Raw genomic sequence first — 27,265 nt, forward strand, 5'->3', positions numbered from 1 at the left:
AAGTGGGTTGCAGCCAGATCATGAAGCACTTAAAATGACAGGCTAATAAGGGGACTTTATTCAGTAGGTGACAGAGGAGAAAGTGTGGAAGACTTTGAGGGTTTTTTTTTTTTTTTGTAAAGCAGGGAAATAATCAGAACTGTGTTTCCAAACATTGATCCCTAATCATGTATACGGTGGACTGGAAAGGAAGAGATGGGACCTAAGGATAGTCCAGATAAAATGCACTGAGACTCTCAATGCAGCCAATGGCACGAGATCATAGGGCAGAGTACAGATACCTGGACATTTTGTAGGATAACTGACAGTGTATGAGAGTACCAGGATGTTAGCTAGAGGTGAGGGTTTTGTTTTGCTGTCACTGCTAGATCTCCAGCCCGAAACAGTGGCCAGCATGTAGAAGGGGCTCATTGGATGAATGAATGAATGAATGAATGCTGTGGTCCCTAATGAATGCTTAGAGTCCTGTAGTCTAAATTATAGAACCACTGCTCTCTCGGCAAGGGTTCTATACATGATGAACCCACCAAGCTCTTATCCACCCATCTCCCAGGAGCTGAGGGAACATGAAGGCAGAGGAAGTTGGAATGAATGAAGACTAGACCCTAAAGCGAAAAGCCAAATAAATAACACTGTGTTTTGGGGGCGACTGTTGGGGTAAAGGAAGGGTGACCCACTAAAAAATCTTTTGCAGGCTGTTAGATCCTTATATTCAGTGTTAGAAATGACAGGGGATCTTGGACACACATGTTGCAAATTGAGCTTTGGGAATCAGTATTATTCTATTGGTGGGGGAGGTGTTGGTGGGAGAAGGGGAGAGAGAACAGGAGCTGGAGTAAGAGAAAAAGAACATAACTCTAAATCTAAGAAGAGTCCATGCTGGTACATCGCTAGAAAATCTCACACAAATAAGACTTTGCATCAATTTATTATCATGTACACAGATGGGATTCTCAGTGCAAATATTTTTCATTCCCACAATGGCTTATATGTCCTTTTCACTCACATTCCACAAAGACCATTACAGATTGTTCTGTCCTTTCTGGAGTCTGGCACAGTTTTGCCAAAGGAACACAGAGACGACAGTTTGGCTGGTGGGTGTCCTACCGATGATACTAAAGGGTGGGAGTTCAACGGGGCTAGAAATTGCAAGAGAAAAGGTCGCTGACCCAGGATGAGCAGCAAGTACAAGAAGTTCTCTGATTCGTGAGGGTGAGAACGAAGTGAAAAGCTCTTCTTTGGTACCAGGCCTGAGACCCTGGACATAGGGTAAGGGCAGAAAAAAAAAAGATTCAAAACCCAAACAAACAAACAAACAAAACCCTCAAGGATTTTGATTGTCTGCCAGAATCTCACCTTGTTTAAGCCTTTTGTTTTATAGAAAGAGAAACCAAGGCCAAAGAGGAGCAGGGTTTTATTTAGGGTGACAGTGAAGATGGAGTTTTTGGAGATGGCAGGGGAGTAGGGATGGGGGTGCAGAGTGGAGAGGAAGATGAACAGGAGGAAAAAGGAAGGAGAGAGTGGGAGAGGGAATGTGTGGTCAAGCTCAGCGGGCTGCAAACAGCTGCTCTGAAGAAAATATCAAAGTCTGCTAAGACGGGGGTACCTGGGTGGCTCAGTCGGCTAAGCATCCAACTCTTGGTTTCAGCTCAGGTCATGAACTCGGAGTTCTGGGATCGAGCCCCAGGTCAGGCTCTGCACTCAGCGGGGAGTCTGCCTGAGAGTTTCTACTTCTGCCCCTCCCCACCTCAAAGAAATAAAACTTAAAAAAAAAAAAAAAGTCTGTGAAAAGAACAAAATCCAGGAGTGCCTGGGTGGCTCAGTTGGTTAAGCATCTGCCTTCAGCTCGAGTCCTGATCCCAGGATCCTGGGATCGAGTCCCGCATTGGGCTCTCTGCTTAGCAGGGAGCCGGCTTCCCTTCCTGTCTCTCTTCCTGCCTCTCTGCCAACTTGTGACAGTCTTGGGATAGAGCCCTGTGTTGGGCTCTCTGCTCAGTGGGGAGCCTGCTTCTCTCTCTCCCTCTGCCCCTCCTTGTGCTTTCTCTCTCTCCCTTTTTCTCTCTGAAATACATAAAATCTTTAAAAAAAAGATAAAAAGTCCACTACAGTGTTCACAACCTGGGGGTGGGGGTGGCAATGTGTGACGTGGATTTGAGGGTAATGGCTCTTTTAAAAGTTGTTCTCCTAAACAAAGGAACGGAAGAGGTTACCAGAGACCATTCTGACCTTTTTCAGGGAGAAAGAGAAAAAGACATTAACAAACTGGAGCTTATCTTCAAACCCAGCTGTGAAGAGCCTGCTTGAGAGAGCAGGTCAAGTGTAGTCAGGTAGAAGTGGCCATGTAGCTAGGCTTTGTTTTATTCTGTTCTGTATTTTGGCATTATTTGATTTCCCGACTTGAAGTGCTGATAATTCTCTCAGGCTTTTTTTTTTTTTTTTTTTTTTTTTTTTAAAGATTGGTTTGTTTGTCTCTCTGTCTGTCTATCTATCTTACTGAAGACCTTTCTACACACAATGTGGGGCTCAAACTCACAACCCGGAGATCAAGAGTCACAAGCTCCTCCAATTGAACTAGCCAGTCGCCCTTCTCTCAGGATTTTTAGGTGGTTCTCACACATTTTTTTTCTGATGGTTGGACAGCCCCCATTACTGCAGAAAGTTCTCCAGGAATTTCTTCCTTACTTGTCCTAAGAGGGAAGGGTTATATTGGCAGAGACAGGAAAACAGGACAGTTCAGGAATAGTCTTCGAAGTGACTTCATGGCTGTGAATTTGAAGTTATCACAAAATAAAATTTAAAAAATTTAATTAAAAAATGTCTTCACCACTTCCTCATATCAGGGAGATCATATGACATGGGGGCTTAGGTGGGTAGGAGAAGAATCAATGAAACAGGATGGGATTGGGAGGGAGACAAACCATAGGTGACTCTTAATCTCACAAAACAAACTGGGGGGAGGGGGGTTGGGAGAAGGGGGTGGGATTATGGACATTGGGGAGGGTATGTGCTTTGTTGAGTGCTGTGAAGTGTGTGAACCTGGAGATTCACAGACCTGTACCCCTGGGGATAAAAATATATGTTTATAAAAAATAAAAAATTTAAAAAAAAAGTCTTCAGAGAGGCACCCAGGTCACTTAAGTTCCTATCTTCAGCCCAGGTCATGATCCCGGGGTCCTGGGATCGAGCCCTGAATCGGGCTCCCTGCTCAGCCCTTGGCTGCTCCCCCTGCTTGTACTCTCTCTCTCTCAAACAAATAAATAAAACCTTTAAAAAAATGTCTTCAGAATGTGTAGTAATTCACACGGCCATAAGCCTGTTATAGCTTCATCACTGGCCCCCTGGGACCATTCCTGTCTGGGAGACACTTGGGCCAGTTTCCTTCCCAAACTATTGTTCTGACAATGTGAATGAGACATGGATTTCTATCTGTTTCCTATTGTTTCAATCCTTAAAGCTTTCACTTTTCTAATGGTTAATCTCTGAGTAATCTTTTGGGGACAAAATCAGAGTTTGGCTGTCATCCAAAACAAAATTCTGCTTGCTTTCATGTTTTGGCTTTCCACCCTGTGTCTACTTCTCCCTCCCTACAACACACACACACACACACACACACACACACACACACACACCCATGGTACCAGGACCTGTAAATGTGAAATTATGATCTGGAAACAGAACAGAAACCTGTTTAGGATTTTCCAAAGGAGCCATAATTAAGCCACTGGTTCTCCTTCGTGTACACTTCATAAAACTTGGTGAAATGGATGGTTTTCAACCCACTTGCCGAAATAGAGCCATTACCTGTGTTCCTATCGAACTGAGGTTTTCCATGGTTCCCTGTAAGTAGGAATGCTCTATTAAAGTGACAGGCTACCGAATTGGCAATGTGTTGTTAAGGTTGCCTTTTTTGATCCCATACAGACAGTTGGGCCTGCAAAGGATATCCAGAAGGGCTTCTCCTACCTTCTAATTTTTGGCTGGTCAAGAGGCAGCAATGAGTTCGAAGTACCTCTCTCTTATATGGGACAAATTCCCAAAGCACATTAACATTCATGAGAAACCCCTCACACACATTTCACTCCACCTTCCACATCCCTTTCTTCAACACGTATTTCTTGGGTGCCTACTATGTGCCAGGTACATATTTTTCTATTACTACAGATACTATTTATTATTCAAATCACATCCCACAACATCTACCCCTTTTGGAACAAAGGAAAATATTTATTTATCATAAAGTGGAACCATCTGGATATTTTTGTCTACCGGGCCCCAATGTTTGTTTCTAAAGATAGGTCTTGAATTCCTTTGAAAATCAATAACTATTTCAAGGCATTCTGAATTTGACCTCTTTTGCTACAGGAAGTATGGGATTAAGTTCAGCCCAATCTCCAGCAGTTTTGGAAGAAGGACAAGATGGAAGGACAAAGGTGGGGTTGGAGGCAGCATAAAATGAAGTCAAGAAGAAAGGCGCATTAATAGCCTTACCAGCAGGACCTCCGAGCTGGCCGCAACACTTAACATTGGGATCCAAGCACCCAGCTTAAGGTGTCTGAGACCCAAATTCAGGGAGAATGGCATGTGGTTGGTGGCCATGAATTTAGTCATTCTCAATGTCCTCCCTCAATAAAAAATGAGGGTGGATTAAAGGAGGAAATTGACAACACAGAAGATGGAGACTGGCATCATCTGTTAAGATCTGGAAGGAATCTCACTTCCTATAAAGCAGATAGAGGTAGATGGAGAAAAGCTTCTTAAAATTTTTTTACATTTGTATTCAAATTCCAGTGGATGAACCTACAGTGACATATGAGTTACAGGTGTACAATGTAGTGATTCCACACGTCCATACAACACCTGGCACTCATGCCCTCCTGAATCCCCACCACTTATTTTCCCCATCCTTGGGATCCATATGAACTTGCAAACTGGGAAGCCACCCTCTCTTGCAGGAGTGCTGCTTGTTTTGAGATATCCATAGTGTTGTTCTCTACCTGACCCACAGGTAGAGAAACAGAAACAGCAGTGTCAAAATGACAGGACCAGAGAAGAAAGCACATAGATATTGCTTCAACTTGCACAGAAGGCAGAAGAAACACTGGGAAGTTTATATTGGCCATTTTATTAGGTTCCCACAAACACCTTCCTCACACTTTCTTATCCTTGAGTTTGCCCCATAATTCCTTGGGCTCTGGACTTCTACACAATGCTTGTTGAGAACTAATTCCAGAAGTTAAAAAATATTTTAAATGTTATATACTGCAAAATTAATCGATGCTCATTGAAAAACATCCGATGGAGGTACCTGGGTGGTTTAGTCATTAAGCATCTGCCTTCAGGTCAGGTCACGGTCCTGGAGTCCCAGGATCGAGTCCTACATCAGGCTCTGCTTCTCCCTCTGATCCTCACCCCATTTGTGCTCTTTCTCTCAAATAAATAAAATATATTTTTTAAAGAAAAATGTCCAATGATACAGAATAGATAGAGTAAAAAAATCACGCTCTCTCCTTCCCCTGTCCATTTCCACCCCTTTGAGATTACCACTCGTAATGATCTTCCAGATCTTTCCATAAGTACTCATTCATGCACACGCACACACTTACAATTTTTACATAAGTAAATGATAGTAGAAGTTGTCTCTTGCACCTTGCTTTGTTTACATAATAAATCTTGGGGATCCCTCCACTCAAGTTCCCTTCAATGTTTTGCGATCTTTTTAACAACAGCACCGTGTCCCACAAATTGGCTGTGTTCAACCAAGTCCCTATTGCTTACGTTTGGGTTCCTTCCATTTGTTTTGCTCTTAGGAAAATAATGCTGCATTGAATGCCCTATACATTTTTTTTTTTTGGTACCAGGGTCCAATGAATGTCCATGTATGTACCATGAGCACCTTCATACATTTTGTACACTTTCATAAATCCTTCTGTATGATAGATTCCCTGAACTGGAACATCTCCTTTTCAGATTTTAAGAAGTTTGAGGTATGGCTGTATTTTGACATATGTTTTTGATAAAAGGATGGCATTTTGTCAATTACTTTGAAATACACAGGGACGAGAGATGCTGTTGTATACACAGAGAGGCTTTCTATGAGGTTAGCACTAACAATGGAAATGAGATGCTGCAGAGTGGAGAAGGAGTATGCGACCTGCTTCCTTTTCTCTCTTGCAGCTGTGTGACTGAGAGCCTAAGGCTTAGGAAAGGCTTTATGGAGACATGTCCATGGTACCTCTGTCACACTTGATCTTAGCCAAAAGGCCGGGAAGCAATCATAGTACCTCTGCCAAAAGGATGGACAGACCTACCTTACAGTCCTACAGAAGGTCCTCACTACTGAGGACAGACATAGTCACCTGCTTTCCTTCCAGAAGGCAAAAATTTGGCAAACCATCCTGAAAGGCTACCAACTTTGGATCTAGACGGCAAGTACTTAAGGGCTGGGGCTGTGATTTCTGTGTGTTCACGTCCTGGCCCTAGTAACCAACTATACAGTGTACTTAAATGGCTAGAGTTTGGTGATAATGCTCTCTAATTTTCCGAGGAAAGGGAAAGAGCAGTGGTGTTAGAAATGGGCCCTTTTATGGAGTTGCTGGGATAATAGCCATGGAGAGAGGAAAGTTTGGCCTGGTGCTGGGGAGGGTTGAATTATTTGAGCTATTCACACTTACTGCTTCTCTGTTGGCAGGTTGCCGGAAGATATCACCATCAGAATGTTCCCACGACAATTCTCCATCCCCTGTTTATTACAAAATAAAGACAGAGTCATACATACTTAGAAGGGAAAACCATCACCCTTGTGACCTAGCCACATTTTTGGTTCTATGATCCCAAATTTCTCCAGACATTTTAAATGTAGTTAAAATGGCCATCCTTCCGGGCACCCTGGTGTCTCAGTCAGTTGGGGGTCTGATTCTTGATTTTGGCACAGGTCATGATCTCAGGGTCACGGGATTAAGCCCCGCATCAGGCTCCATGCTGGGTATGAAGCTTGCTTAAGAGTCTGTCTCTCTGCCACTTCCCCCATCTCTCTCTGTCTCTCTCTCCTTTCTGAAAAAAAAAAAAAAAATGGCTGTCCTTTATAAAGTGACCTGGAAAGATTTCTCTCTGTATCTGTCTCAATTTTTAAAAACAACTCTGAAGAAAGTCACTTTTTTAAATTTTATTTTTTAAGATTTTTATTTACTTATTTGAGAGAGAGAGAGAGAGAGAGAGAAAGAGAGAGAGGGAGCAAGCACAAGCAACAGGAAGGGGCAGAGGGAGAGGGAGAAGCATGTTGTCCACTGAGCAGAGAGCCGGATGTGGGACTCGATCCCAGAACCCCAGGATCATGACCCGAGCTGAAGGCTGTCACTTAGCTAAGTAAACCACCCAGGAGCCCCGTCCATTCACACTGTACAAAATTTGGGAAACAAAAGGGAGAATAATCACTTTCCATTGTGATATAGCCATCACCCTCACTTTTGCTTCCTTTATTCCAGTGTCAGTTCAGTATCTTGCAGTTCGTACTTAACTTGTGTTTAAACTACCCTTCTAAAATGAGAATTTCAAGGATTTGGTCTGTCATAATTTGTTAAATTCACCCTGATGTCTCTGAGAAGTTATGACTTGGTCTGAAAGTTAAGGTTAATCTCGTGGTGGCTGGAATGTTTACCTAACCAATATCCAAGTTGTACTCCTCTGTTTTTGCCCGAGATACCTCCTTCTGGGTCTGTGTGTCCATTCTCTGAAGAGTGAACACTTATCATTGCCTCATTGCCAGAGTAGCTTCTTTTGGGAGGAAGATCCTACCTTTAGCCTTGAGAACAACATAACACAGACAGAGATATTCCTCAATCAATTAAAGATCACAAACCACAGGACAATTTCCAAGGATATTACCTTGTGTTACTGATGACCAAGTGAGTCGATGGGAAGAGCTGGGTCTTACTCTCAGTATCAGTTAAGACATGTATTTCACAGGATAGCAGGAAATATCAGAAAGTAGCAGCATGAAGAATTTTCTATTTGAATTTACCCCATGAGCTTTCAAAACCCACTTGGACATAGTAACATGTTACTGGTTCAAGGGGATTGTAGTACTGAGGGAAAATTAGGTGATATCATTGGCTTTTAGGACTTACAAAGGACCTCAAAATTCCTTTGATAGCAATGTTATAAGGTAGTGATATATAATGGTGTTATGGCTTTAACCCTTCATGATTTAAAGATCATCTCATGGGAAAAAAAATTATGAATCATCAAGATGCATTTGGGAGAGAGGCACGTGGGTGGCTCATTCGGCTAAGCATCTGCCTTCTGCTCAGGTCATGATCCTGGAGTTGCCAGATCGAGCCCCACATTGGGCTCCCCACTCAGTGTGGAGTCTGCTTCTCCCTCGGGCCCTCCCCCCTCTCATGTTCTCTGAGAGCTTTGGAAATGGCAAGGAACACACTGAAGACAGCCTGCAAGGTGTGGCTGGAGTAGAGAGTTCAGATGTGAAACAAGAGAAATGGGGATGGTGGAAAGAAAGGAGGAGGGGTGAAGAGGAAAGGGAGTCAAGGAAGGAGAGAGGGAGGGGAGAAGCCTGGTCGTTGATGTAAATAAAGGTGGTAAATAATTGCTGTGTGACTTCAGAAAGAGGCTGAAGAATTCACATTTTATCCTGTAACCAATTTTTATGTAGAGGTTCCTACAGTAAAAGATGGTGATTTATGGCAGCTTCTCCTGAAGATGGAGTGTCTCCTACCTGGGGGGCAACTAGAATCTGGGAGGTTGTTTGTAGTAATATGTGACAAGCCCTGAGAATCTCTGAAATCATGGGGAAGGGGCAAATCAGACTACTTCAGATAAAAAGGCAATGATATGATCCTGATGGGTGATCTGATAAAAGATGAGGATGGCAAAAGAGAAAATAGTGTAAAAGGATGCTATGGTCATGGGTGGAGGGGAGGACGCCTGGGTGGTGCAGTTGGTTAAATGTCTGACTCTTGATTTCAGCTCAGGTCACGATCTCAGGTTCCGGGAATTGAGCCCTGCATCTGTCAGGCTCCATGCTCAGAGGGGAGTTTGCTTGAGGATCCTCTCTCCCTCTCTTTCTGCCCCTTCCCTGTTCTCTCTCTCTAAAGTAAATACATAAATATTTAAAAAATTTTTTTAAATCAAAAGATGCTAGGCTTGCAAATCTGAACAGCTGGGAAATGGCACTGCCCTTGAAGTGAATGAATAGGGATGAACTTAAATGTACTTGGTCCCTTTTCACTGGCAGTGTGGCGAGTCCAAGCTTTGTCATGAGCCAGATGAAAATAGGGGACCCAAGAGAAGACTGGAAACCAGAAGAGATTCACCAGCAAATGGCAGAACAAAATGGAAAAGCCATGGAATGTGTTTTGGGGCCCAATCTAAGTAGCCCAAAGAGAATAAATCACAAAGGAAAGATAAGAGAAGAGCTCTCATCACCAAACACGTCCTTCACAAACATAGATTTAATGGTTGGTACTGACATGGAAGGTTTACTTAGCATGACCTTTTGAGAAGCTCCATTTATTGCATTAAGACCCTAGAGTCTTGAAAGGGCTTTTAGATAGTGTCCTGAAATACTTTACTTTTTTTTTTTCCACGTAGAACTCTGAAGCAAGTAGTCCCTGTTAAGTGAACAGAGAGATCAGATGGCATGGGAGCAGAGGACTAATGTCCTATAACCCAAGTTCAGAGAAATGTGTCACAACACCTAAGCATTTGCAGGCACACGTGCGTGCCTCAGTTGAAATCATTTCACTTCAGTTAAAAGCTCCTGGAACCATTACTCGTGTACATATCCTCTCAAGTAGAAATGACTGAGCTTCTGATGCCATCGAAATGGCATTCTCTAAGCTGGAGTGTTCTGTATGTAAGGAGTCATTCTTTATCATTTAAACCATAGTTAAATTGGAAGAATCTTCTTTGGTATTCACATTTTGTTCAGCTGTGACCTGGGCCAAATCCGTCTGGATTGCTGATAATAGGTCTGTCTGTTTAGCATCTTAGGTACTATAGTTTAGATATATCTCAGATATATCTATGGGACAAAATACATCAAAGAAAATATTAGCAGCAGTGCCCTAAAACCTATTCTGTTGCTTTTTTTTTTTTTCTCCCTGATTTGCTGGGCAAATTGTCTTGAGTAAGAGGAAACTTTTTTTTCAGCCAGGGCTTTATCTAAAAAAAAAAAAAAAAAAAAAAAAAAAGAAAGAAAGAAAGAAAGAAAAGAAAAGAAAAAACAAAACAAAACAAAAAACACACTGATTCTAATGGAGACAGATGGATTCTAGTTAATTCCGAGAAGCAACAAGATATAATTTTAACCAATTTTTAAAACCAAAATGAAAAACAACTCTAGTGTACTGTATGTCAAACAATATTCATTTAACCTTAAAAGCCACATGTGTTGTTTATTCAAACCTCAATTATATTCTGAGTGGTACCCTATGGAGCTAAAATGGCTTGGCTTTCTGGTAATGAAAGAAATGAAGAACAAGCATTTGAAAAATGGTCAAAAGCTGGGCTACAATTCAGACTGTTTATAACTCCCATTGCTTCCATTAATCTCTGGTTAGCCTGAGTAGGTCACAGAAGTAAACCCTCTCCTTTCGAGAGGACTAAGTGTACAATGAGATTATTAGAAACCCATGAAGATAAGCCTCAGAAAGCAAAACTACGCCAGCATGTGGTCACATCTGAACCACACACAACATCATACATAACATGTCCCATAGGTCCTGATGCATGTGGGACAGCCCACTTTCATGCCTTTTTCTGGCAGACATAATTACTAAGATGGCCCTCTCACTTTCAAAAGTGTCTTGGTTTGGATGGGAAGATATGTAGTCACTCTAATCATAAGGCACATGGCAATGAAATGAATCCCTGAGACCAGGGCGGGCGGGGACATGATCCCTGTGACAAGGGAAAGTGATCTCTATACTTTGAGAGAAACGCGTCGAAATCAGCAGAATCAGGGCAAATAGTTAAAGGGCTTTTGAGGGAAATCAGGGGAGAGTGGAGAGGAAGAAAGTGATCGTGACATCTCCACCTACTACGTGCCAGGTTCTGGGATGGGCCACTTGATAGCCGGGACAGAATACCCAAGCTGGAGATGAAAGACAGAGTAGAAGCAGATGACTCGATGGGGGTCCTCTGCCAAACATCTAATTCTCTAAATACTGTTGAGAGGGAGCAGGCATGCTGAAATTTGAGTGAAGCTTTGAAGAACTCTGGTAAAATGATTCCCCACTAGTAGCCCTTTCAGCTATCAACGATATATAGTACTACAAGAAGTACTCCAGTGTTTTGTAGATGGTCATATGTTCTAGAAAATACTCTGCTGTCAAATAAAGCACTTTATTGTTTGGGCTGTCAATACAAGCTCTTAGCATTTTCAACAAACTATCTGCTTGAGAAACACAGAGACACAGACAAGGGGGAACTCCTGCCAAGAGTAGCTAGCCAAATCTGAAGAGGAGTACAAAAGCATTTATCCAGGAAAGTCAGAAATACATACTTTTTAAAAAGAGCATTATGGGAGTGGCCAGTGCTTGTGAGAGCCAATCATGAGGGAAGCCAAAGAGAAGCTATTAGCTGGATGATACCCACAAGTCACACTCTGCTCTTTCAATGGCTATGGAGATCCAAGCTGATAGTTAGAAATGGGGTCTTTGAGTCATCCCAATAACTCTAATGGAAGCATTACCATATCCGGCCCTGGGGAGCAGAGTTGTCACGAAGTCTGCTCCTTCCAGTAGCCTCAGAGTTCAGAGTCCCCACAGTTGCTCCACATCCCCAAGTTGAGAGGCAACAGAACAGTCATGGCTAAGAGAACAGCCCACACCAGCCAGACTGCCTGGGTCCAAAACCTGACTCTGTCCCTTTTTGCCTGTGTGACTTCGGGCAAGTGATGAACCTCTCTGAGCCTCAGTTTCCTTATTGCTAAAATGGGGACAATACAACCTAGCCCGGAGAGCGGTGGGGAGGAAATGGATTAGTGTGCGCAAAGAGCTTAGAACAGGGCCTGGCCCACCAAGTGTTATTCCCCCTCTACTTCCCATCCTTTCCCTCTGCTTCTTCCTCCTTCTCCTCAAGAGTAGCTCAACCCTGGGGAAAACCCAACTTAAGGAGTTCCATGAGCATGCGTGGTAGCTATCAAGGAAAGGCTCTGGATTAAACAAACAAACGAAGCCCAGCAGTAACAAAAACATTTATGCCTGCACGTAGGAAAGGGAATCCTTTCATTTCGAAATCATTCCATTTTGAAAGCCAGGATCTTGGATGCAGGAAAAAAAAAAAAAAAAAAGGCCACAAGGATGTTTTCAGCTCGTTCCTTCTGAACTGGCTAAGATTCTCTCCTAGTCATCTCCTTATTTTCCTCTTTGTCAAAGAGGCATTTGAGTTTTAACGAAATCCGTTATTTTTTCTTGGCTTAAAATGAGGACAGATATCTGCTTCATTGGGAGAGAGTGCAATTTTATGGTCCTAACGTGGAGTGGTCAAAGTCCAAGTACCCCCTCGCCCCCCCCCCCAAAAAAAAAGAGAGAATCCTGAGCTACCACATCCATACATGGAAAAATAACAAGCGGATGGAGAAGAGGAGCTCAGAAATCTAGCAACGTTTACTGCTGGTCAACCTAGGAATGAATGGCAAGCAGTCAGAAAGCAGTTTAAGGTCCTTCTATCCACAGATACTGCATTAGCTACCTGGCCTTATATCCAAAAAAAGACCTGGATGTCTGGCGGGAGTAGGGAACAAGGGGCTGGTTTTAATGGCTAAAGCCAAGGTGTAAATGGATATAGTCATTCCAGTAATTTGCTAGAATAACTGGATCCTGGTATCCACTGTCTGCTTGCCCAGGCTATGGAGACTTGGAATTGGTAAGTTCTTAAAGTTATAATGTAGGTAATATTGAAATCTGACTTCCCCTGCATAACATAGCTCCTTTTGCTCGCATTTCTTTTTTCTCTCTTTATGCTGTCAGTTGACAATTGGGACTAAGTTCTAGAAATACTGGGGTCTAGGCTCATGAAGACTATTCCAATGAGAATAATGGACACAGGCAGTGTTTTTGGGCAGTCATGGCACCCCTTGGAGTAGTTAGAAGGACAGGGCTGAAGGAAGAGTGACTTTAACCTGTGAAGAAATATTTGCTCTGACGTGCTCACTGGAAATTCCTTATTTTTATGGTAGAACCAGACGCCTATAAACATGAAAAATGCTCCAATCCCAGAACAGGATGGGGGCATTTATTCCACACGGCCAGTTAAGATTTGGGTTTATTCATTTGTTAAACTCAGTATGAAAGTCAATGCTGTCTCATCCATGGTCTGAAGGGCTTTCTATGAAGAAACATGTTAGATATAAGAGACATGCCCAGAGGGAACACAATGACCACCAAGGTTGGGAGTTCTGGGAGTATTAGCAAGCACGTGCAGATGAATTCTGAGCACAGGGGAGAGAGAACAAAAACAAGCTGGAAAGTTTCCATGGAAAAAGACAGCCCTTAGTGGGGATTTAGAAGAAGAGAGGAAGGCCAAGGGTGGGATATCTCTCAGATCATCCTTTCTTCATGAACATGAATGGCTCACCCAAGAACAGGGCTCATTAACAGTGGTCAGACTCTTCTGTCACTCTGAAAAGATCAGAGTGTTTCAGCACAGTTTGAAGTTTAGGGAGGAGCACAGCAACTCAAAAACCATAAACGATGGAGTTCATTTTTTTTTTTTGAGAAATGTGTCTCATTAATGATATTTCCTTCCTTATCATTATGACCCACTGATGGTAGTGTTTCTGCAGAAAATGTGGACCAAACCAAAAACAACGCTAGACCAATACATGAGTGTCTATATTTGGAGGTGCTGTTATTTTCTCCAGTTTTGTTTGATTTTGAGAACTTTGAAAACTTGGGTAGATTTTTATGATGTTAAAAGTAAAATGAACTACCTTGTGCATCACTTCCCTCATAATCTCTGCATTCCAGCCAAGATAGCATCACAGGTGTAATTTTGCTGTTTTGCAAAGATAAATCACAAGTCTTAGGTACAATGGCACTTCTCTTGAGTACTGACAAACTGCTTTTAAACAGTTGCTTCTGCTTTCAGTTACCTTGTGGAAGTTCATAGAAATACCTCAATTTCATGAAATGAGATTCAGTTTTCTCCTTTGGCTCTTTGCAAATGTGTTGGATAAATGAGCTTGGGTTGAGTATGTTGGGAGTTAAGTCATCTCTCCTGCCTCCCTAGCTAGGACTACACATGGAGTGCTGTCAAGAGCTTTTCATGGCTGTAGCTTTTTCTATTTAATAAATCAACCACAAGAAATGCTTAACTCTGTGCTACAGGACACAGAGGAAGAAGGTGTTCCTTTTCCAGTTAAGGAAGCAAGATCCATGAAACAATGGAAAATATAAGAAAATATTTAAATGTTGGACTCTATAAACCAGACTAAGCCCTGAAAGTGGTCCAAGAAGGAGCTCAAGGAGGACTCGAGTTATTGGGTCAGGCTCTTTGGAAGGGGTACAACTCAGCCCGGGCTCTTGAAAGATGGGTAGGGTCAAAATCCGTAAGAAGAGAGGAGGGAAGCTATTCCAAGCTTGTGAGAGCTAATAGAGGCACATAACAGGAATGAAAGTGGGAAGGAACTTGGCATATTTTAGGACAAAGAGAATAGCCAGCCTGGAGCAGAAGGTGTGTGTGGGTTGGTGTCAGAGAAACAAGGATGAGTAGTAGGTTCAGGGAGCGTCAGCTTGCCTAATAGAGTGTCTTTAAAAACAATCTGCGGACATTGGATAATGTGCTAAGACACGGTGGGCACTGACCAACACGACCAAGTAGTTCTGTAAGAAGAAAAGCCTGGACTAGAGTAGTATGCACATGTACAATGGAGGAAAGACAGTTATAGACACTCCTACAGCCTGAGGTGGCCAGTTTCACAGGGAAAGCAGAAGTCAAGGATCCTGGGAGTTTAAGACTGCCATTAGCTATGTCCCTAAACTTCGAGTCCCTCCTCTCTCACAGGCAGTGAAAAGGAATGTGGTGTGTGTTGAGGCTGGAGAGACAGTCCGAGGAGTCTTCTTTCACCTCCCTCACAAGGTCGACCCCTTTTCATTACTAGCTTTTCCAACCCCTTTCTCTATAGCACGTGGCACAGTTGCCGTTTTGTATCTACTTGATATTTGATATTATCTATTTGATAAATGTGTCTTCTGCACTACAATCCACTAGGCGAGGTCCCCTGTTCGTTTCGTTCACCACTGTTTCGTTCACCACTGTATCTCCAGCACCCACACAGCACTGGGTACTTGGTGGGTGCTCCAGAAGGGTGAAGAAGGGTGAAAGAAGGTAGGTATTTCTGGACAAAGATGTCCCCTGCTGGTTCTGAGCGGGTAGGCTGAGGCCATAATGGGAGGAGCTGGGCAGTGTGGTTACTCTTCTAAGATTAAGTGCCAACATGTCAAGCATGTTCTCTCTCCCCCTCTACTCCCTTGCCTTAGGAAAGGTCCCTTGTTGCGTTCCCATGAATGGCTCCCACCAGGGAGTGTAAGAGTTTGGGACTCTAGAGCTAGGTTGACAAGGTTCAAATTCTAGTTCTGCCACTCACTGCCACATATCCTTGGGCCAATCACGTAACTTCCCTGCCTCAGTCTCCTTATCTGTAAAATGGGGTTAATAATTGTTCTAACTTTGTTGGGAGGATTAAGTGAGGTTATCACACACATCAGTGCTTAGACCACTGCCTGCCACAGAGTAAGTACTATGTATGTACACCGTCTAATCAGGTTTGGCTCTTAATACAGCCAAAAGCCTACCTCCCCCCAAAACCTCTCCTTTGTCTAGAGTCCAAGTACATAGCTTTTCCCTTTGCTTTGGCAAGATAGGCAGGAGACAGGAAACAGAAATGATAAGTAGTAGAGGGAAGCAGGAGGGGGGTGGGTTTGGGTTTGAGGCCTGCCTGCCCAGAATGTGGCAGTCATACAAGATTTTTCTTCTGATCAAGTTTCCCTTCAGGTTCCAGCGGCTGTTTGCATGCCACTTCCAGTCCAGATGAGATTTGCTCAAGTTCCAGCAAGGACATGCCCCTTGTCAATGTCCTCTTGACCTGCCTCAAGCCTCAAGGACAGGCCGATATCCCTGAGGCTGGGGTTGAGATCCAGTTTGCAGCTAATGTTGCCACATGACCCAGGAAGAGAGACATGTACCGTGTCTGGGGAAGGCACAGAGAGCTGTTTCCATGCGGCCCTTTATGTGAACATCTGCAAATTCAGCACTCAAAAGGTTATTTCTTCTGCAGTATTTTTTCTGCAGTTAGGGTGGTCAGCATAGGGGAGAAGGGTGTCTGCATTCCCTGCTGTGTGAGTAATATGCTTATGCAAGACAGACCTTTGTAAAAACATCATTTCAGCAGGAAAAAAAAATAACGAGGTGCTTCCAAAATTAGCACTTCAAAGGACATTCAATCACATTCTACACAACTGAAAGATGTAAAGAAATTAGGGGCAGAGAGAAAAGCATCAGTTTTATGAAAGCGGAGGACTGAGCCTTCACAGGGAAAGATGAAAGTGAAGGATTTATTTCGGCTGGAGGAGAGATCGCGGAGAAAGAACTTCGCGAATTGGCAAGTGTGTGAAGGGACCGCGCATGATCGGCCGGAGCTTGCTTTTATCTGTCACTTCTGAGGGCATCATAAAAGGAAAGAAATTTAAACTGTGACAAGGGTCGTGTTGAGAAGATGGCGAGTCCCAGGATCTGTTAACACAAGAGGGATGAGAAATGAAATTCTATGTGTGGAGATTAAGTAAAGAAAAAAAGGCAAGACTCTCAGACATAGAGGAGAGCGTGCAATCGTATTAACCCTGGGCTAATAAATACAATAATATTATATATGAAATATGATCATTGTCTCAAATGAAGCAGTAAGTCTGTATAAGACTTTCCACTGTCTCCACATCATCTCGGTTAATTTTTACAACCTTTCCATGGGTGACACTTATTATAATCTCCATTTTCAGGGCTGAAAAGAAGCAAAAACCCAAAGTTCTATGGGGACAAGCAGATCGCCCAAGGTAATATCACTAGTAGTCTGGAGCTCCATAACATCAAATCTGAGTCCTTATGGCTTCAGGGTCTATGTCTGCTGCCCCACACATGTCTCCCAGAGGCAATAACATATCTTTTTGGTAGTTTCCTTTCTCTTACGAATTGTTCTTCAGTTTAGATTTCGCACCGTATCCTTTTCCCCAAACAAAGTAACCTCAGCCCGACAACTGGATTATAGGAACTGGATTGTTATGCAAGCAACTATGAACACCTCGGCTCCATACAGACTCTCTTCCCTTCGGAGCAGACTCAAATGACATTGGGGCAAAGATGGGTAGGGAGATGAGGAACAAAATACCCATCTTTTCTGGCTTAAATGTCATAGCTGTACTGGTGTACAGACACACACACACTGTGAGAAAGCCCGAGAGAAAGATCCAGGGTCTTCTTGGAGCACAAACCAAATCAGGCTGTGGCTAAATCCACACTGGCTTGTGAGGACCTCTGGAAAGAGCATAGGAAAAGGGATGAGCATACAATGGTACTCAGAACAAGGTCATTTCTTCCTTTTTTTTTTTTTTTAAAGATTTTATTTATTTGGCAAAGAGAGAGAGAGAGAGCGAGCGCTGGCACACGCAAGCAAAGGGAGCAGTAGGCAGACAGAGAGGGGGAAGAAGGCTTTCTGCTGAGCAGCGAGTCCAATGTGGGGCTCGATCCCAGGACCCTGGGATCATGACCTAAGCCGAAGGCAGAAGTTTAACTGATTGAGCCACTCAGGTGCCCCAAATTCATTTCTTCCTAGAAGAAAACTTACAGTGTCCTGAAGGGCAATGGGGGAGGAAAAACCAGTTGGGGATCAGAAATGACACAGTGTAATTTCCTACTGACCATGAACCAATGGACAGCAAGTACCACCCCTACCACAATCTATTGGTAATTCAGAGGCAGAAAACACAGGAAAAATATCATATGTTAGTTGTATCTAATTCAAACTATAACTTTGGCAGTATTTCCAAGCTAGCATGCATTCATTCAAAGAGTGCTTACTCTGTACCTAGAGCAGGGAGGGGGAAGAAAAGATGAACCAGGAATAGTTCCTGCCTTAAGGAGCTCAGAATTGCTATGGAGAGTAAGACATGAGTACACATAATAAATTTTTAAAAAAGGTAACAAAGTGATTAATGCTACAGGAGCAGCACCCAGTAAAGGCTGAGGAGTCTCGGAAAGGAAGGAGGTTTACTCCTAACTTATAGGATTAAAAAAACAAAACACTTTCGGAGGAGGTGGCAGATGGGCTAGTCTTTGGATAAGCAGGATAAACAGGAATTTGGGCTAGAGAAACGAGGGATGGCAGACAGAAGGCAGAGAAGAGAGAAAGGCCTTCCATCTAGTATTTATCATAATGCACCCAGAGGACCACCTGTGTCAGAATCTATGGAGGCAGTGTTTGAGCTACGTCTTGAGAAACCTGTAGGATTTCCAAAGGCAGAGATGGAAGGGAAAGGCTTTTCCAGAAAGAGGCAATCTTCTCTCCTCTAAGGTCTAGCTGTACATGTGCAGTTCTTAAATAGGCAGCCATTTTGTTCTCTTGACCTCCCAGTTCCTTCCCATGAAATGGCTGTCATACATTTGTCTCAAAGTTGGTTACCCAATGGTTGGAAGTAGATACTCTGACCCTTCAGAGAGTGACATTTGTTACTTTTCTATTGCTTCCAGGATTCAGACTTTTAATATGCTAAATTTCAGTGCACTAAAATCAAACAGAAACCACTATTCGGGGTCACCTCCAGTCATCCATTTGGTCTCAGGAATGGATTCTCAAAGAGGAATCTATGGACCACCAGCCTCTGAGTAGACAGTGGGGCCTGCTGACATGCACATCCCAGGACCCTACCCCAAAGCTGTTGAATCACGCAACTGTTGTCTGAGGATCTGAAAGTTCTCCAGGTGATTTTGAAGCACACTACAGTTGGAGAAATCTTGAGGGGGTAGAGTGAAGACACAAAGACACAAAGAGCACAGGGACACTGGGAGTGGAACCCAAGGTGTGTGAATTGAAGAATGTGGACCTAGAAAGCTAAGTTGAAGCTACTGGATAGAAGGCCTTCACTGTCTGAGGCAGGGGTTGGTGTGTACCCCTGGCAACAGGGAGCCATTCTTTTCAGCAGCAGAATAAAGTGGGGAAGAGCCTGGCATCTGGACTCACTAGCTACATAACCTTAAACAAGGCTATTAACTTCTCTCTGCCTCAGTTTCATCATCCATTAAATGGGAATACTCATCATACTCATCACATAGGGTCATTATGGGAGTAAATGAATTAATGTCAATAAAGTATTTAGAACTGTGACTGGTGGGGTGCCCAGGTGGCTCAGTCGGCTGAATGCCCTAATCTTGATTTCGGCTCAGGTCATGATCTCAGTGTCATGAGATCAAGCTCCACATTGGGCTCCACACTGAGCATGGAGCCTGCTTAGGATTCCCTCTCTCTCCCCCTCTGCCCCTCCCTGTACCTATCCCACTTGCATGCTCACACACTCTCTCTCTCTTTCAAGAAAGAAAAAAAAAATGACTGGCCTTAGTTAGTACAGTATGTATCAGCACAAATACTTTTTTTTTAAAATAAGCTCTATCCCAACATGGGGACTGAACTCATGACCCCAAGATCAAGAGTCACATGCTCTAGCAACTGAGTCAGCCAGGTGCCCCAGCACAAAGACTTCTGAGTAGAGGTATAGTATGGCTAAGGTTATCTTTCTGCAAGATGAAGCTAGTAGTAGTGTACAGGAGTCATCTACCAATCCCCTCTCAGTAAATCCTATCATTTCCCCCCGCCACCTCTAACTCAGTGCTTCTCAATTTTGGCTGCACATTGAAATCACCTCCCTCACCCTCCACCCCCAGCCTGAACATAAACCTATCAAGGTAATTCCAATAAGCACCCATGGTCAAAAAACAATGCCCTAAATATATTTCAGATTGGTCTGTTTCTCATTCTGGAGTCCTCACCCTATACAAGACGTGGTGCTAGGTCATTTTCCTGCATGATCTCATTGAAACCTCATAAGCACTTGGAAGTAGGTGCTAACAACATTCTCCCTGTAAAGATTGTTAGAAAGACTGAATGCACTGCTCATGATTATCCAGCTAGAAAGTAGCAGGACTGGGCTTAGAGCCAAGGCAACCTGGTTCCAGAGGCTCCTGTCTGAACCACTATTCTCTACTCTATCCCCGAAACAGGCACCTGCCCTCTCACATTAAGACAGGCTACTGCACTCCCCTTCTGCCTGGCCTCTCCCCTTGCTTTGCTGTCTCCCTCCAATCAAGTATAGATGCAACAGCCAATGAGGTCTTTTAAAACATCCACTGGTTCATGTTATGCCCAGCTCACAACTTTCCAGCGGTTTCCCAAGGTACTTAGAAACTGAATACAAACTCCAGCCCACAGCTTTGAAGGTCCTATATGGTCTGAGCCCAGTTCCCTTCTCCAGCCTCATCTCCAGCCAGGGTTGACTACTATCACTACAGGTCAGCTACAGATCCTCAGATGCCTCGAATGTTCTGAGCTCTTCCTTGTGTAAGGCCCCTGAATTTTTTCTTCTGTCCAGAATGCTCTCCCTTCAGGAGTTTTGCATGGATGGCTCTTTTTCATCTTCCAAGTCTGAGCATAAATGTCACTCAGAGAGGCCTTCCCAACCACCTGATCTAAATGCTGAATGCTGTCCTTATTTCCTATCTTGTTTCTTTTTTTTTTTTTTAAGATTTTATTTATTTATTGACAGAGAGAAATCACAAGTAGTTGGAGAGGCAGGCAGAGAGAGAGAGAGAGGGAAGCAGGCTCCCTGCTGAGCAGAGAGCCCGATGTGGGACTCGATCCCAGAACCCTGAGATCATGACCTGAGCCGAAGGCAGCGGCTTAACCCACTGAGCCACCCAGGCGCCCCCTATCTTGTTTCTTATCTTAGTCTTTTATTTTCTTCATGGTACTGACATTGTAACAATTTTTATTTCTTTGTTTATCATTGGCCTTCTCTGGTAGAATTTAAGTTCCATAAGAGCAAAGAAATAATCTTTGCTGCTATGCATGCCATGTACGGTTGTAGAGGGTACTGCACAAATTTGCTGCACCGAAAGGAGTGCATTCACAAGGATTTTCTGGCAAATGATGGTAAAGTCTCTTAAGTAAAAGGATTCTCTTTGTAACTTGCATAAAGATGCAATATAGTCTGACAGTGCCCTGTATCCTTTTTTTTTTTTTTAAGATAAAGATTTCATTTATTGATTTGACAGACAGAGATCACAGGAGGCAGAGAGGCAGGCAGAGAGAGGAGGAAGCAGGCTCCCTGCTGAGGAGAGAGCCCAATATGGGGCTTGATCCCAGGACTCTGGGATCATGACCTGAGCCGAAGGCAGAGGCTTCAACCCACTGAGCCACCCAGGTGACCCACCCTGTATCCTTTTTTTTATTAATTTATTTATTTTCAGCATAACAGTATTCATTATTTTTTCGCCACACCCAATGCTCCATGCAATCCGTGCCCTCTATAATACCCACCACCTGGTACCCCAACCTCCCACCCCCCCACCACTTCAAACCCCTCAGATTGCTTTTCAGAGTCCATAGTTTCTCATGATTCACCTCCCCTTCCAATTTACCCCAACACCCTTCTCCTCTCTAACTCCCCATGTCTTCCATGCTATTTGTTATGCTCCAAAAATAAGTGAAACCATATGATAATTGACTCTCTCTGCTTGACTTATTTCACTCAGCATAATCTCTTCGAGTCCCGTACATGTTGCTACAACAGTTGGGTATTCATCCTTTCTGATGGAGGCATAATACTCCATAGTGTATATGGACCACATTTTCCTTATCCATTCGTCCGTTGAAGGGCACCTTGGTTCTTTCCATAGTTTGGCGAACATTGCTGCTATAAACATTGGAGTACAGATGGACCTTCTTTTCACGACATCTGTATCTTTGGGGTAAATACCCAGGAGTGCAATTGCAGGGTCATAGGGAAGTTCTATTTTTAATTTCTTGAGGAATCTCCATCCACACTGTTCTCCAAAGAGGCTGCACCAACTTGCATTCCCACCAACAGTGGAAGAGGGTTCCCCTTTCTCCACATCCCCTCCAACACATGTTGTTGCCTGTCTTGCTAATTTTGGCCACTCTAACTGGTGTAAGGTGATATCTCAATGTGGTTTTAATTTGAATCTCCCTGAGGGCTAGTGATGATGAACATTTTTTCATGTGTCTGATAGCCATTTATATGTCTTGATTAGAGAAGTGTCTGTTCATATCTTCTGCCCATTTTTTGATATGATTGCCTGTTTTGTGTATGTTGAGTTTGAGGAGTTCATTACAGATCCTGGATATCAAACTTTTGTCTGTACTGTCCTTTGCAAATATCTTCTCCCATTCTGTGGGTTGCCTCTTTGTTTTTTTGACTGTTTCCTTTGCTGTTCAGAAGCTTTTGATTTTGATGAAGTCCCAAAAGTTTATTTTTGCTTTTGTTTCCTTTGCCTTTGGAGACATATCTTGAAAGAAGTTGCTGTGGCTGATATCGAAGAAGTTACTGCCTATGTTCTCCTCTAGGATTCTGATGGATTCCTGTCTCACTTTGAGGTCTTTTATCCATTTTGAGTTTATCTTTGTGTACGGTGTAAGAGAATGCTCGAGTTTATTCTTCTACATATAGCTGTCCAGTTTTCCCAGCACCATTTATTGAAGAGACTTTTTTCCACTGTATATTTTTTCCTGTTTTGCCAAAGATTAATTGACCATAGAGTTGAGGGTCCATATCTGGGCTCTCTACTCTGTTCCACTGGTCTATGTGCCTGTTTTTATGCCAGTACCATGCTGTCTTGGTGATCACAGCTTTGTAATAAAGCTTGAAATCTGGTAACGTAATGCCCCCAGTTTTAGTTTTGTTTTTCAACATTCCCTTAGTGATTCGGGGTCTCTTCTGATTCCATACAAATTTTTGGATTATTTGCTCCAGCTCTTTGAAGAATACCAGTGGAATTTTGATCGGAATGGCATTAAAAGTATAGATTGCTCTAGGCAGTATAGACATTTGAACAATGTTTATTCTTCCGATCCAAGAGCATGGAATGGTCTTCCATCTTTTTGTGTCTTCTTCAATTTCTTTCATGAATGCTCTGTAGTTCCTCAAGTACAGATCCTTTACCTCTTTGGTTAGGTTTATTCCCAGGTATCTTATGGTTCTTGGTGCTATAGTAAAGGGAATCAATTCTCTAATTTCCCTTTCTGTATTTTCATTGTTAGTGTATAAGAAAGCCACTGATTTCTGCACATTGACTTTGTATCCTGCCACGTTGCTGAATTGCTGTATGAGTTCTAGTAGTTTGGGGGTGGAGTCTTTTCGGTTTTCCATATAAAGAATCATGTCATCTGCGAATAGAGTTTGACTTCTTCATTGCCAATTTGGATACCTTTTCTTTCTCTTTGTTGTCTGATTGCGGTTGCTAGGACTTCTAATACTATGTTGAACAAGAGTGGTGAAAGTGGGCATCCTTGTCTTGTTCCTGATCTCAACGGGAAGGCTGCAAGCTTTTTCCCATTGAGGATGATATTTGCTGTGGGTCTTTCATAGATAGATTTTATTAAGTTCAGGAATGTTCCCTCTATCCCTATACTTTGAAGCGTTTTAATCAGGAACGGATGCTGGATTTTGTCAAATGCTTTTTCTGCATCAATTGAGAGGAGCATGTGGTTCTTCTCTCTTCTCATATTAATTTGTTGTATCACATTGATTGATTTGCAAATGTTGAACCATCCTTGTAGCCCAGGGATGAATCCCACCTTGTCATGGTGGATAATCTTTTTAATGTGCTGTTGGATCCTGTTTGCTAGGATCTTGTTGAGAATCTTAGCATCCATATTCATCAGTGATATTGGTCTGAAATTCTCCTTTTTGGTAGGGTCTTTGCCTGGTTTGGGGATCAGGGTAATGCTGGCTTCATAGAAAGAGTCTGGAAGTTTTCCTTCTGCTTCAATTTTTTGAAACAGCTTTAGAAGAATGGGTGTTATTTCTTCTTTGAAAGTTTGGTAGAATTCCCCAGGGAATCCGTCAGGTCCTGGGCTCTTGTTTTTTGGGAAGTTTTTGATCACTGCTTCAATCTCGTTACTAGATATTGGTCTATTCAGGTTGTCGATTTCTTCCTGGTTCAATTTTGGGAGTTTAGAGTTTCCCAGGAATGCATCCATTTCATCTAGGTTTCTAAGCTTATTGGCATATAACTGTTGATAATAACTTCTGATGATTGTTTTTACTTCCTTGGTGTTAGTTGTGATCTCTCCCTTTTCATTCATAATTTTATGAATTTGGGCTTTCTCTCTTCTTTTGGATTAGTGTGGCCAATGGTTTATCGATCTTATTGATTCTTTCAAAAAACCGGCTTCTAGTTTCATTGATACGCTCTACTGTATCTCTGGTTTCTACCTCATTGATCTCAGCTCTAATCTTGATGATTTATGTGTGGAGTTTGTTTGATTTGTTGTTGATTCTCCAGTTCTTTAAGGTGTAGAGACAGCTTCTGTGTTCTGGATTTTTCAATTGTTTTGAGGGAGGCTTGGATGGCTATGTATTTCCCCCTTAGGACCACCTTTGCTGTATCCCATAGGTTTTGGACTGAAGTGTCTTCATTCTCATTGGTTTCCATGAATTGTTTCAGTTCTTCTTTGATCTCCTGGTTGATCCAAGCATTCTTAAGCAAGGTGGCCTTTAGCTTCCAGGTGTTTGAGTTCCTTCTGAACTTTTCCTTGTGATTGAGCTCCAGTTTCAAGGCATTGTGATCCGAGAATATGCAGGGAATAATCTCAGTCTTTTGGTATCTGTTGAGTCTGATTTGTGACCCAGTATGTAGTCTATTCTTGAGAAGGTTCCGTGTGCACTTGAGAAGTATGAGTATTGTGTTGTTTTAGGGTGGAATGTTCTGTATATATCTATGAGGTCCATCTGGTCCAATGTGTCATTCAATGCTCTTGTTTCATTATTGATTTTCTGCTTCGATGATCTGTCTATTTCTGAGAGAGACGTGTTAAGATCTCCTACGATTAGTGTATTCATATCAATATGACTCTTTATCTTGATTAACAGTTTTCTTAAGTAAATGGCTGCTCCCATATTGGGAGCTAGATATTTACAATTGTTAGATCATCTTGGTGGATAGTCCCTTTAAGGATTATGTAGTGTCCTTCTCTATCTCTGACTACAGTCTTTAGTTTAAAATCTAACTTATCTGATATGAGAACTCTACCCCAGCCTTCTTTTGAGGCCCATTGGCATGAAAAATGCTTCTCCATCCCTTCACTTTCAGTCTGGGTGTATCTTTAGGTTCAAAATGGGTCTCTTGAAGACAACATATGGATGGGTCCTGTCATTTTATCCAATCTGCAACCCTGTGCCATTTTATGGGCACATTTTGGCCATTCACATTGAGAGTGATTATTGATAGATACATTTTTATTGACATCGAGTTACCTTTGAAGTCTTTCTTTCTGTAGATTGTCTCTATATTTCTGTTCAATGCTATTCTTAGGATTTTTCCTCTTTTATAGAACCCCCCCTTAATATTTCCTGCAGTGTCGGCTTGGTGGTTGCATAATCTTTTAAGCCTTGCCGGTCTTGGAAACTCTTTATCTCTCCATCCATTTTGAATGTCAGTTTTGCTGGATAAAGTATTCTTGGCTGCATGTTCTTCTCATTTAGTGCCCTGAATATATCTTTGACAGTGCCCTGTATCTTTACTCTACTTGCCAGTATGTATCTAGCTTCTGGCAAAGAGCTGAACTTAGAGTAGATGCTCAATAAATATGTTGATTGGATGGAAGGAAAGAAGACGAAATTAGAATACTGTTAGAGGGCAAGCCAGAAAGGAGAGGGATATAGAAGACAACTGATAGATTTAGTAATTTGAGAAGAAGAAATAAAAGAGAAATGAAAGGTGATTATGCTTGATCTTAGAGAGAAAACAAATGGCACCATTATTAAAGATAAGGGAAACTAAATAAGAGAACACTAACTTGAGAAAACATCGGTGACATTTTGGCTATAATTTGAGAAGATGATGCCTTTGCCTTGCATTTTGCTTTTCCTGAGTTTGTCACTGTTTGACTGTGGGGCTTTAAAGAATCTATCTAAATTTGAGGTTTTAAAGACTTTACCTAATTTGCCCTGCGCAGTCTCCAAAACGTCAGGGCTTTGCAAAACCCGCTCTTCCTGTTAAGGCTGTGCATGGAAATGGCTTGTGTTTCACACGACGTAACATGGAGGCCTGGCTAGAAGGGATTAAGGCAGAAGCGACACAGGCACTCACTTTTCTCCATAAATGATGCTCACTCTTTCTCTCCTGCCACACACCAGGGCAATTTCTTTCAGATAGTGGCCCTTAAAATCAGTGTTTCCTTCTTCCCTTTGGTGAATGGACTTAGCTTCCCCCCACCTCTGGCTAAAATCTAAGGTGACCATGGGAAAATTCCCTTGCTTATGAGACTGGCCAGGCATTTCCTTCTCCTTTAAGTCCTACTATCCAGTATGGCAACATCCCTCTGTTTTGGGATCTGAGACACATACCTCTGCATAGCCGGCAACAGGAATCAGGAACGGAGACTGGGAATGCACAGGTTAACTTGGGGCAAGTCTTGAGACCACAGTACACATTCCCCTCCTGCCAAGGAGAAACAGAATCAAAGGTCAGGGGGACATGCGAATAAGCGTAAAGGCTTCTTAGCTCGGGACCTGGGATGAGTAGGGACTTGAAACATGGCACTCCTTCCCAGTGTTCTCCCATGGTTAGTTCTAGACACTTCCTAAATGTTATTATGCTTTATTTTCTTCTGTTTACTATTTCTTCATGCCAGAGACTATGTTACTGAAGAGCTGGCCCTCCTTGTTGGGCCTCCTCATCTAAGATGGTACAAAGAGGTCCATGTAAGGGCCACCATTGGCCTGCCAACCCCCCCAAAAGGTCTTTTTCCTCTCTTTTCTGTTCATTGTATCCCCTAGTCCCCAACACACCCCAACTGGATATTGGGATCTCAGGGAATGCAGATCTGCATGAGAGCCACCTTTTATAATGCTCCAAACCAGGGAGATGAGCTCTCTGGGGTAATACAAAACTATACAAGATGATCTGAATGGACAGTTCCATTCAGCATAAGGCAAGGGAGAAAAGCAAATCTACCTGCTATGTC

General features: G+C 42.7%; 1 protein-coding gene across 7 annotated transcripts in view; it reads right to left on the reverse strand.

The window, feature by feature from the left end:
* CHRDL1 (chordin like 1) overlaps positions 1-27,265 on the reverse strand; it is a 121,941-nt gene that overhangs the window by 17,477 nt on the left and 77,199 nt on the right. For all 7 annotated transcript variants that reach the window (XM_059157776.1, XM_059157779.1, XM_059157778.1 and 4 more), the window contains exons 6-7: positions 26,646-26,739; positions 6,672-6,739 (exon numbers count right to left, since the gene is read on the reverse strand). In XM_059157776.1, coding sequence (XP_059013759.1) covers positions 6,672-6,739; positions 26,646-26,739 — 162 coding nt within the window. The remainder of the gene's footprint in view (positions 1-6,671; positions 6,740-26,645; positions 26,740-27,265) is intronic.

The sequence above is a fragment of the Mustela lutreola genome, chromosome X (assembly GCF_030435805.1).
Source record: "Mustela lutreola isolate mMusLut2 chromosome X, mMusLut2.pri, whole genome shotgun sequence".
NCBI classification, from domain to species: domain Eukaryota; kingdom Metazoa; phylum Chordata; class Mammalia; order Carnivora; family Mustelidae; genus Mustela; species Mustela lutreola.